The 13012-nt window shown below is 37.1% G+C and overlaps 1 protein-coding gene across 2 annotated transcripts in view; it reads right to left on the reverse strand.

Annotated features, from left to right (window-relative positions):
- The window catches only part of LOC145726388 (kelch-like protein 17), a 32495-nt gene that overhangs the window by 7911 nt on the left and 11572 nt on the right, over window positions 1-13012 (reverse strand). For both annotated transcript variants that reach the window (XM_081975432.1, XM_081975433.1), the window contains exons 3-8: window positions 8285-8381; window positions 8104-8225; window positions 7591-7705; window positions 7339-7445; window positions 7167-7283; window positions 6897-7113 (exon numbers count right to left, since the gene is read on the reverse strand). In XM_081975432.1, coding sequence (XP_081831558.1) covers window positions 6897-7113; window positions 7167-7283; window positions 7339-7445; window positions 7591-7705; window positions 8104-8225; window positions 8285-8381 — 775 coding nt within the window. The remainder of the gene's footprint in view (window positions 1-6896; window positions 7114-7166; window positions 7284-7338; window positions 7446-7590; window positions 7706-8103; window positions 8226-8284; window positions 8382-13012) is intronic.

The following is a 13012-nucleotide window of genomic DNA, read 5'->3' on the forward strand; positions in this document are numbered from 1 at the left end:
ACGTTTTTTCGGACAACCGGGAAAGACAGTTGCAACTTTACTTTGCGTACTTCTGGAACCTCAACAGGAGAAATTTTATTAAAGGGCCATTCATCTTTTGGTTTAGTCATGAATTCTGGTCCATGCCACCAAAGGTCTAAATCTAACAAAGTTTCAGGATCAACTCCTCTGGACACAATGTCAGCTGGATTATTTTTGGAGTCAATATGCCTCCACTCGCAATGCTCGGTCAACCGCTGGATTTCAGCCACGCGATTGGCGACAAATACTTTCCATCTGTTTGGCTCGGAGTTTAACCAGCTTAACACAATGCTCGAGTCAGTAAATAGAGTTACGTCTTCAAAAGAAAATTTTAAGGTTGACGCTACCTTGTTAAAAAGCTGAGCTAACAAAAGAGCGCCACAGAGTTCTAATCGAGGTAGACTCAAGGAACTCATCGGAGCCAAACGAGACTTTGCACATAATAAATGCGACTGGCTACCGCCGCCTTTGGTATCTCTTGAAACAATATATACACACGCACCATAAGCCAATTCAGAGGCATCAGAAAAACCGTATAGGGCTGTAAACTCAGGCGGGTTTGTGGCATTTAATACGCACCTGGGAATTTGTACATTATTCAGATATGACAACTTTGAACTGAAATTAAGCCATGTTTGAGCCAAATGGTTGGGTACCTCCTCATCCCAGTCTAAATGAATCCGCCATACGCTTTGTAAGATAAGCTTGGCTTTGACAATTACTGGACTAACCAAACCTAGGACGTCAAATAACCGACCAATACTGGCTAAAATAGTACGCTTCGTTATTGAACTTGATGGAGATTTCACATCAAAATCGTAACTAATCGTATCGTCAGCAGGTTTCCAAACGGTTCCTAATGTTTTAGTGTCAGAATCAGCTCGAATGTAAAATTCGTCTTGACCTGAACCCTCATGACCTTCAATGAGAAGATTACAATTTGAAAGCCATTTTCTTAATTTAAATCCATATGAAAGTAATGTGGAATCAATTTGCTGCTTTAAGCTGTTTAAATGTTCTACATCATGGTGTCCAAAAATTAAATCGTCCGTGTAAAAATTATTAATTATTATTTCACTGATTTCAGGATTGGACTCCTTGCATCGCAAACCAATTTCATGTAAAACACGTGTGGCAAGAAAGGAAGCACTAGCTGTACCATAAGTTATGGTATTTAGCTCATAATGATTTAATTTTTGAGACACCGGGTCACGAAATAATATTCTTTGTAGTTTTCTTTGGGATGGATGTACCAATATCATCCGATACATCTTCTCAATGTCTGCAATTAATAAAATCAAATATGTACGCATACGTAAGACAGTGTTAAAAATATCTGGTTGAACTTTTGGACCGACTTTTAGGACATCATTCAGGCTCAAACCGGTCGAAGTTTTGAGACTAGCATTAAATACAACTCGCAGTTTTGTAGTACTGCTCGACTCTCTTAAGACTGCATGATGACTAAAATAAACATGTAAATCTTCAGGTTTATCAAGGCTAGGATCTACTTTAGACATATGTTCCAATTGTTCATATTCGTTCAAAAACTCCTTATAACTGTTCTTCAAATTAGGATTCAAACTTAATTTCTTATCTAAAGAATTGAAACATCTTGCCGCAATAGAGTATGATTCACCTAGACTTGTAAAATTGTCCCTTAAAGGTAGTTTGACAATAAATCTACCTGAACTATCATTTTCTACGTTTTCCCGAAAATGCATCTCGCAATCTAACTCTTCTTTACTAAATTTACTTCGATCACTTGGTATGTTTTCAATCTGCCAAAATTTTTGCACAGTATTTTGCAACAGATTGTCGGCTAAACAATCTAAAGTCAGAAAACAAGCAGATTTATTTCTTGCCATTTCAAAATCTAGGGGCCCAGCTAATACCCAACCAAACTTCGTATTTTGTAAAATAGGTAATCTACTGCCTAGCTTAATTTGGTCTCCCTCTAAACATGAAAAGAAAATCTCTGCACCTAACAAAAAATCTATTTCTGCTGAGTCTCCAAAAGATGGATCAGCTAATCTGATGTTGCTAGGCAACTTTAGCTGTGAAATATCAAACGCCATTTGTGGAAGTCTACTCGTTATATTTTCCACCACTAAAATATTTATGTTAGATGCAAACGACTCACTCACTGATTTTATAGTTGTGCTGAATTTTGATAAAATGCTGGATGTGATATTGTTTAGCCCTGCCACAGGAATTTCTACCGACTTTGTTGTTAAATTAAGCTGTTGTAATATTCGGGATGAGCAAAAATTAGATTGACTAGCGGAATCCAACAGTGCTCGACATTTAAACCATTTATTATTGTTGCCCAAAACATTGATGACTGCTGTGGGTAGCAAAACCTGAGTTTTAGAATATGAAGTATTAATTGGCTCTTGATTACTCAAAGTACAAGTATTAAAAGTAGCGAAGGACTCTCCTGCAACCGTGTTGTCAGTGTGCAAGGGATTAGAGTTATTTGACTTATTTATTGGGGTCACACATTGCTGATGTGTGTCATTTTGAACAACTAAATTACAGCTACTAGTTGAATTGTTTAAATTTGGTTTATTTTCATTGATATTGTAAGTAAAATCATGAAGCATTGAGTTATGCTTTTTATTGCAAATCCTGCACCTTTTTCCAGTGCAAGTTTCAGCTGTATGTCCAGGTTTTAAACAATTTGTGCACAAACCTATTTTCCTTAACTCGACCAACCTATCTTTACAAGAAAGAGAAACTAACTTAAAACATTTATAGGTAAAGTGTCCAACTTGATTGCAAAAATAGCATTTTAAATTATTGTAATTTAAAGTGTTTGCTTTGTTATTAACCTGGTTGACTAAAGTCACTTCATCAGGCTTGGATAAACTAAAGTTGACAGAATGCTTGGACTGAGAATATCGGTTTGAAACATTTTCTTTCTGAATCTTTTCTTTATTGCCTATTGTTTCTAATACCTGACATTTGTTTTTTAAAAATTCTAAAAATTCTTGGAATGTGGGCGCATCTTTTTTATTAAAAAGTTCCCATTCTCTTCTTGTGTTAAGGTCTATCTTTTGTGAGATCATATACACTAAGATAGTATCCCAGTGTTCAACTGGCTGGTTTAAACTTGCAAGAGCCCTGATATTCCGCATAAGATTGTCAATCAGTTTGCGAAAACCTTGGGCTGACTCTTTAATGATTGGTTCAATGTCAAACAAATTCCTAACATGATTATGGATAAGTAATCTTTTGTTCTGATACCTTTCTTTTAACAAATCTAAAGCTTGTTGGTAGTTTGCCTCACATATCTCCAAAGACTGCAACACTTGCACTGCTTCACCAGTAAGGCAAGATTGCAAATAATAAAACTTTTGAATCGTACTTATTTCAGTATTATTATGTACAAGAGCCTGGAAAATTTCAAAAAAATTTAACCAACCTTCATATGTACCACTAAATTTTGGTAATGATATTGCCTGTAATCTGGCTGAACTCGTAACCGTATTGCTAACTGCTAGATTTTGTAAATTAGGAATTGCATTTGCACTACCACTGGAATTTGTTACACCAGCTCCAGGGCTGTTCATGCTTTGCTCATAAGAAGACACTATCTTAGATGCTTTGGTTACTACATAAAAATAATCATCCTCAAAAGAATCTCTCTCAAGGGCCTGTTCTGGTTTCAGTAACTCTATTTTGGATTGGACAACCTCAAACTCAGTCCAAGTAGACTCGAGTTTGGATAGCCTTAACTTTAAACTTATCGGGTCCACTTCTTCCCCATTTAAATAAGTGGAAAATCTCGTTAGAGTGGCCTTTAACTGGCCTCTTCGACATATTAACTTTTTTAATTCCTCCACCTCTGTGGGGTCTGGGTATACCTCCGTTTCATTAGGCATTGTTTACTATTTTTTAAAGAAGCTTAATAACGATCAAAAACCCAAATCTTTGCTTAATCAATATGGGCATTAAACATGGGGACAAGGAATAACTTCAATAAGGTTAAAAATAGCTTATTTTGAACAACCAAGGTAAAAGGATACGACCCACCTTATTCTGCTTGACTCTGCATACACGTACTCACGGAGCACTTGCTGTCTCGGGCTTCTGAACTGAAGGCTTTCTTTTTGGAAAATTGAGATTGCACGATCAGGAAACGGTGCTTATTCCCACCTTATTTTTTTTAGGTTAGAACTTGTTGTTGATTCATATACCGGGATTTGCTTGTTGATTTCGCTCGAAGGACCATGAAAAGTAATGAAGGCACGATTTCTTAGCTTCTGTGGACTTGTTTATTTGTATCAAAAAATAGGGTGCACTCGGGCACATTTACATGCAAATCCACCAAAATTTCTAACCATCATTTTACTACCGCTAAAACTTAATTCTATCATCCGTCAAAAAAAACTGCCGAAAATCAAATGTCAATTGTCTTGTCGAACGTCGCCCGTCACAACTAGGGATGCGCCACTACATCGACAAATCGTACACAGGGTGTCAAAGCTTTACTGAAAAAATAAAATTTTTATGATTTTGGCCAAACCACTTGAAGTAATTACACAAACGTTTGTAGGTGTCAGTAGCTACGTGGAAAGGAAATTTTCCAAGAAACAACAATTTTTTTGCGTTTACCAGTGGGTTACCATCTTCGTTATTGTTCATATTTCGAAAAAGCGTCAAAGGAAAAAAAACTTATTTTTTGAAGCCCTATTCGTAGGTGAAAGGAAAGCACCAACTTTGGAATCACCCTGTAGTTGCAGCCAAACCAAAACATTTTCTTATTCGGGAAATATTCCCCAAAATTACATTCGTGCTTAAAAATGACCTGATAATTCTGCATTCAAACTTGTTATCTTTGCAAACCGCATTCGGTCATTTTCTTATTTTTTTGGCGAAAGAGCACGACACCGAAGGGGGAGGGGGTTATCTCGATACTCAGAAAAGCTCATTACCACTGAACCCAAACAAATGCTTATTCTCCCAAGAAAAAGTTTTCTTCGTCGGATTATCATATCGACACATCATCGACTAACGAACAAAAATTGACAATTTTCTTAGTCACCAGATTGTTAACAATCTTTCACAGAATTAAAGAAGTACTTTTATTTTCGCTCAATCTCAAAAAGAAGCTTTTTCACTGATGCTTCCCAGTATAGTATAGAAACCGTTCAGCCTTTCCTAGTTTCAGAACAGTCAAGAAGTGGTCATTAGCTATTACAGCAAGTCATTGGGAGAGATTTTTCAATTCTAAGAGATGTAAAACAACATTATCACAGCATCCTATATGGAAAAAAAATCTCATTAGATAGGACTATGCGGCACTACAATGACTGTTAAATTTTAATAACCCGGAAGAACAATTAGCACGCTATTAGAGAAACATCAAGCTGATGATTTTGACTGAGCCACTGAAAATGACGATCTCATATCAACGCTGATAGTTTGACGAGAAGGCCGTGCTGTGAAAAGAATTGCAAGTTTTTCGAAAGGCATGAAAGCAAGAATAAAAATGAAAGCATTAATCAGATACGCAAACTGGACAGATGAAGAGGCTAGAGAAATACCAGTAATGGAAGAATATCGTATCCAGAGAAACCATAATAGAAGAACAGTGTTTAGACACTGATTTGAAAGTAATCAGAGAATGGTTGGAGAAATATTTGAAACCGGAATTTTGAGCCATGGGATTGACATAGTGACGAGTTGCTGGCGACAATGGATTTCGCTTCAACTTCGAGATAACTTAATTACTCGCAGATGGGAAAGTCCAGACGAAAAATCCTTTGTATACAAAACAATAGTTCCCAGTTTCTACAAAGAGAATGTGTTCCGAGAACTACATGGGAGTTGTGAAGGAGAGGATAACCAACGTTATTGCAAACCACGGAGTTCCTTTAAAGATTCACACAGACAAAAGTAGAAACTTTTAATCAGATATTTGGAACCAGTTAATATATATGTTATGGATGGAATAAGAACCACTCGAACAATGCCACTGCATCTGCCGTCCAATGAAATGGTCGAAAGACATAACAGGACTATCAATCAGTACCTTTCCTTTTATTTGTGAACGATAATAAAAAAGTACGTCAAAATATGGAGTAATACAAACAATGAATACATATTTTGGATGAGGTCAAGGGAAATTTTGGAAAAACGTTCGAAAAGCGGTAATTTTCAGGAACTAGCTACAGAATAAATATTGTTACGAAATGGACTTTTAGTTATTTTGTGTTACCTCGTATAGTCTTAGTTCATTTCGTCTTACCCCGTATATTGTATTGTTTAGGATCTAGAAAGTCGTAGTTCAGCTGTTTGTAAGAGAGAGGGAGACTTGTCATAGTTTGAAGTTTAAGAGAGAATGCCAATTTTATGAATATTCCCGAATTCCCTCGATTCCATTGAAGCCTATACATATGTATACACAGCTTGGCTAGGACCGGTGGAGAGTCAGTTAGTTGTTGTGATTGTTAAGAGATGTCAGTACGAGATTAGACAGCAGTTGTCAGTATTGTTTGTAAACAAACGAAATATACAATGCGAGTTAAAAGTAACAAGCGGTGTTTTGTGTGAAAAACGGTACAATATAACCCACACCAATAAAGGTACAGAAAACATTGTAAACTTTCAAAACAAGAAACCTTGGTCGTATAGTAAATATTGTTACCTTTATGATGAAAACTATTCAACTCAACAGGAATCAATACACACACAAACAGAAGGGCTGCATGTTTATGTATATGATATGATGCCCAAAAAATCTACAATGAAATGTTGGTTACAATATTATTGGTCACAAATGCAAAGTTGACTGAGACTGCTGGGCACCTTGTCCAAAGTATAAAAGCAACCGCATATAACAAAGTGCAAGTAATGATCAGTATTACCTCCTATAGCAAATACATAAGGATCAGCTCCTAGTGGTTTCCTTTCCATAGTTCTCCATGAAGAAATATCACACCGTGTTTCTGGCGCTAGATGGTACCGCATAGCCTCAAACAGTAATTCACAGCACTCGTGATTGCCCTTTATCAATTTTTCATTATCCACTCTCGTCATAAGAAATTCTCTGGTTAGTAAAGGCAGCCTCACGTGAATCAACAACTGTAATTACATTGCATGTTATTGTTATTACAAGACTAAAACAGTATACGAACTTTAGAAATATACTTCTCTCTTTCTATTAAATCGTGTTTGACCCAATTCAAAACTGCAGTAAATACGTCTTCTTCTGAGATTACATTCAACTCGCTGTTTGAAACTAACTCGTTAACCTGTTGATGTAGAATACTTAAAATATCGATTTTGACGAAATACTTTAAAACTAACTTCTTCAAACGAAAGTGACAGAAACTCTTCAGTTGCTATAACTTGTGGAAAGTTTTGTAAGACGTATACGTGCGATTGATGGTGCAAATCCTTGCAAGAATGTGTATCTGAAAATATTAAATATTGTTTCCTTTTCGTTATTTTTCTGAAAGTTATTCAAATAATTTAAAAAATTAATCGACCTCATGCATTATTGTCCTTATAATGCTATTGGTATCTTAATTACTATTTACCAACTATTCATTAACATACCTGCAAAACTTCTTATTCCGAAGCAGTTTGAGGGATGCAACTGCCTTAAAAAAAATGTACAGCAAGCTTCTCTAACGTCTTCCATTTGAAGCAGGCTACTTGCTGGTAATAGTATCTAGAAAAGACTTTACTAATTAAACATTTGATCCCCAGAATAACTATTTATACACCAAAGGCATAAATAGGTAGATATTTATGACCTGAGGACGACGATTTTACTGGCCCAATGGACAAGTCGCCCGAGGGCATAAACATCTGGTAATGTCGATGGTGAATACAAAATTTTATGTTAGACCACTTCTTTACTGTGATTAACACTGTACTGTTACTACTAATTACAAAATCAAGAAATTGCAATGACAAATTATTATTAAAAAAGCCATACTGTAGATAGGCCTATGTTAGGTAACTTTATACCCGCGAGGAAATAAAGTAGGTGCATGTTTATGTATTTGGTAGATAAGTAATACAAACACAATCATAAATTGTTCAAACATAAAATTACTTAAATACCTGGGCATTATCGACAGTTATAGTAATCTGGCCAGTGTATGCGTAATCTAAGAGTAAATCCACAGCTGTAGCGTCCATATCAACCATGGTTATTTCACTTTGGGATTGTTCTCTCATCTCTCCTATAATTATGAAACACCTTAAACAAGGCACCTATTGAATGGTTTAAAAAAGTGCTTACCGTTGAACATGGCGAAAAAATAAGGGCTAACTGAAGCCAACACTACTTTGTGTGCGCTGAACTTTTCTGTTCCTATTTTTAATATTACATCACATAACTAAAACAAAAACTGTGTGTATTGCGAGTCTATATTATGTTATTTTGGATAAAAAAAAATAAGTGCAAATTTAATAACATAACCATGGCTAAACTTGTAATTTTATAGAAATATTGCATGTATTAAGAAAATTCACAGAGGTGAAGTCTGAATAAATGGGTCTATAAGCGGTACAAATGGCTGTTCCTTGTGAAACTATACATAGTAGAACCTTGGTGATCTCACTCAGAACGCTACTGAGCTCGGCCCTTAAGCTATTTACTAAAATCATCTCGCTAATAGGATAATGGGGAAGGTGCCAATATCCGAAGAACAGCAAGAATTCAGATTCAATAGATCAGCGGTGGACGCAATATTCATATTACGCCAAATGATACAAAAATCGATAAAATTTAACCTTTCCTTTCCTCTTTTTGTCTGTTTGGATTTAACTAAGGCATTCGACACGGTCCGACTAGATGGCGTAATTAGAATAAAGATTATAGACCAGGAAAACATCGATTACCGGTAACAAAGAATTATACAAGAACTGAAGAGCAAAAGTAGAACAAGAATGATGGACTGTCTGAGGAAGTGCAAATCAATACGAACCTGCAACAAACAAGGGGATAACCTTAGTCCTACCCTGTTCAACATCATTAAAAATATTAAAAAAGTGAACGCTAAATATGGTATAGGCAATTGCACCATTTAAGTATTATGCTATGCAGATGATGCAATCCTCATAGCGATAACAAATACTACCTACAACGCCTGTAATATAAGACGAAAGTAACAGTACATAAATTTAACATGAACATCGTAAACATCTCTAAAGCACCCCCAAGATGCAAACTGGCAGTCGACAACAAGATAAAATTCAACTACCTAGGAGTGGAGAAAGCGAAAGAAACCTTGTTGAAAAAGCACGAACACAAGCCATAAAGTCAACGGATACCTGAAAGATATCATATGACAAAATAAAATTATGAGTACAAAAAGCAAGCTGAGAATTTACAAAACAGGCGTAAGACCTATTTTAACGTACGCCACAAAAACCAGAGCTGAAACATCAACACAAAAAGTGTCACTATCACAAGTAGAATAAGAAGCGAGGATATCAGAAAAGAACTAGAAAATAATACAGGATGTGGTAAGATGGGCTAGAACACGCAAAAGGTACTGGAGTGGCCATGTGGAAAGGCTGCCAGATGAAAGATGGGCAAAGTGGACCGTGTCGCAAAAACCAAACCACAGTGTAAGAATATAATACCAGTAAGATCACTGGTTTGAAGTGTCGACAAATGCCGCCGTTTTTTGTTCCTCTTCTTCTTTCTTTCTAATATGGGTGTTCAATTGGGTAAGCTAATCCTATTATGACTCTTCGGACGTTGATGTCCAGCACTCTTACCAGCGTTTTGGAGGTCTGCCTTGGGTTCGTTTTCCGAAAGGATTATTAGTTTTTACGATTTTTACAAGACTGTTGTCTTCCATTCTGTTTACGTTGTTACCTACGAAATACAGTTTTCGTCCGCAACTCGTTTAGTTTGCACTTTTAATGTCCATGGGCCTAGTTACACTGGCAAGCCAATTCCGATAACTTAATCTCTGTTTGCACTTTGTGCACATTTTATTGTTAATGTGGGTGAGCGACCTGATAAGTTATCAGGTACCATAGTCACGTGATTGGTTTGCGATTTTTGTCAGGGAAGCGTCGGTTTGTGGTCGTGTTTCTTTGTGTCGGGTGTCATGTGGCCTATTTAATCACCCCCACTTCAGAATTCGCAATGAGCACCGCATCATCTGCGTAGCAGACAACATTGAAGTAAGTTGTTCCTTATTTTGTATCCGGCTCTTTTAGGTAAATCTCCGACAATTTTGTCCATAATCATGTTGAATATAAATAGTATATTAGTTTTATTAATATCTGGTTCACTTCCTTTTTTCGCATTATTTCAAATGATGTCTGCCAATCGCACCCGGTCGAAAGCTTTAGTCATGTCGACAAAGCACATATACGCTGGTTTATTGAACTCTAAAGATTTTTCTGTTATTTGCTTCACAATGAAGACAGCATCAATGGTAGATCTGTTTTTTCGAAAACCTTGCAGTTTTTCGCGAATTGGTATAGTTTTATCGAGAAGTAGTAGTCCATATGCACACAGTGGAGTAGTGAGTGTAAGCGAAATCAAAACTCAGAGTCGATCTCCACAAATATTTATTAAAAAGGTTGTTAAATGCCTAACATGTTTCGGGTGTATTCAGACACCCATCTTCAGAGGCTGTAAGTTATACAGAGTGTTAATTAAAAACTTATAGAACTAAGGATATGGAAGCCTACCTTAACTAGATCACTAGTCTGCTGACTGTCATTCTAAAAGGGGGGACAGCTGAACCCAAATGTACCAAGGTGGTTTTTTTATTCTGCACGGGGGAAAAAACCTTGATCAAAAACCCAGTTCTGGTACAGAGGTGACAGGTTGCTCCGTTTTTTATTCTCAAAGGGGAAAAAAACTTAATCAAAACCCAGTGTTGATGTCAGAAAGTGAAGTTATTAGCTCGGTTTTTTTATTCTTTAAGGGGGAAAAAACTTAATCAAAACCCGAAGAAGTTGAATGATGTTAAAACTGCATGTCTATCTGTAATAAAAAACATGAGTAGAAATAGGATGTCCTGAAGGGGTGTATGTGTAATGGGGGGATAAATTAAAGTCAAAAGATAAAATGAAGGCAAGTCAAAATGGGGGGGCTAAACTGTATATCTTACCTGAGGAGACCAAATGGACACGAAAGGGACGTCACACAACAAAAACCGCGGTGGACACTCACAAGTTCAACATTAAACAGATTAAAATGAGGGTGACTTTCCCTTTGTCACTGTGGAGGTGTGACCGTGCAGGCCAACATGGCTTGGGTGCAGCAGGACATGGAGTGGCCAAAATGGCTTCCAACCCACGCCAAGGGCAGGTTGCAGGAAGCGGAAGTCTAGGGGGCAGCAACATATTGCCAAATTCGAAAAACCCAAAAAAACCAAAAAACCAAATCCCCTAGAGAACTGAAAAGGTCAAAAACCCCCAGAGTCGGACATGACAGACAGCTGACAGCAGACAATACATGTGTGATCGGTCCACTCATCAAAACAATACAGTGTAAACAAATAAAGTTAGGTTAAATTAGCACTTAACACTAATCATCCGACTGCCTAATTATAGGTTTTACAAATAATACAATGGTTAATCAACAAATGAAAGCAAAGAAAGAAAAACAAAATTTAAAAAATTAAAATTTAGAATTAGATTAACATTAAGTAATGAGCAACCTACAACCTGGGGACACAAAAGCACAGATTAAACACCGTTCTTGAGCACAGGTGAAGCAAACGTAAGTATCAAACAGTGGGAATTGATTAAGGGTAAATGGGGGTTGAAATCTGATGTAGGGGGGCGGGAAAAGTCTGGGAAACTAGAAATTGAGGGATCTGAAGAAAGGAGTGGAGCTATGTCTAAGCTGGTCATTAAGGCAGACCACCTTATCGTTGGATGAAGCCTTGTGGATTTCAAGAACCTCCAGAAGGTCCAGCAGATTGCCTTTTCCACAGAAATGGAGGGGCTTAAAGCCCTCATCAACGTTGAAAGTGTGGTTATTAAGGCGAAGGTGGCGTGAAAATAGTGATTTCATGTAGATAGTGTTCAAATTTGGGTTGTTAATAAATTTTTCAAACTCTCTCTTGTGTTCATGTATTCGAGTTGCAAATTTTCTACCTGTTTGACCAACGTAGACAGCTTCACAGTTGGCCGTGCAGCAAGAGAGCTGGTAAACACCAGACTTATTAAGGAGCGGAGTTGGATCTTTGGAGTTGACAAGGAAACGGGATGCAGAGTGTGATACTTTAAAGCAGATGGAGATGCCATAGGACTTGAACAGGGACTTGAAACCAAGAGAAAAAGGCCCCAAGTAAGGTATTGAGAAGTATCTAGTCTCAGTGTCATGCTCTCCAATTGTGAGCCTTTTGTTGACAAATTTCTTGAAGTGGTTGTAGTAGATTTTGTTAACTAAACTAGGAGGGAAACCATTGTTGGTAGCCACCGTTCTGATCCATGAAAGTTCCTTGTTAAAGCTGGGCTCCAGCAGGGGTATGCTAAACAATCTGTGGAAAAAGCAGTTCAAGGAGGCAGTCTTTTGGGAAAAAAGGTGATTAGAGGAGAAAGGAATGATACTGTCTGTGCTAGTGGGTTTGTGGTATATTGAGAACTCAATGCTGTTGTCTACTCTGGAAATCAAAATGTCAAGAAAGGGCAGTGATTGTGAAGACTCAAGTTCCATAGTGAACGCAATAGAATTATGCAGGGTATTAAGAAAGTCAAAGAATTGGTGGAGCTCAGGCAAAGTGCCATTAAAGATGCAAAAGATGTCATCTACATATCTCTTGTAGAAAAGAATTTTGGAGAAAAGAGGGGATTTCTCAAGGGATGATTCAATGTTTGACATAAAGATTTCGGATAAGAGAGGAGAGAGACCAGAGCCCATTGCCAAACCGTCCTTTTGAGCGTAAAATCTGTCTTTAAATTGGAAGAAGTTTTGATCAATGACAAGTGAAACCAGGGCAATTATGTCATTGATGACAGGTGGAGCGAGATTACCGGGATGGGAGAG

Source organism: Ips typographus, linkage group LG3 (genome assembly GCF_016097725.1).
Source record: "Ips typographus isolate SLU linkage group LG3, UJ_Ityp_2.0, whole genome shotgun sequence".
NCBI classification, from domain to species: Eukaryota; Metazoa; Arthropoda; class Insecta; order Coleoptera; family Curculionidae; genus Ips; species Ips typographus.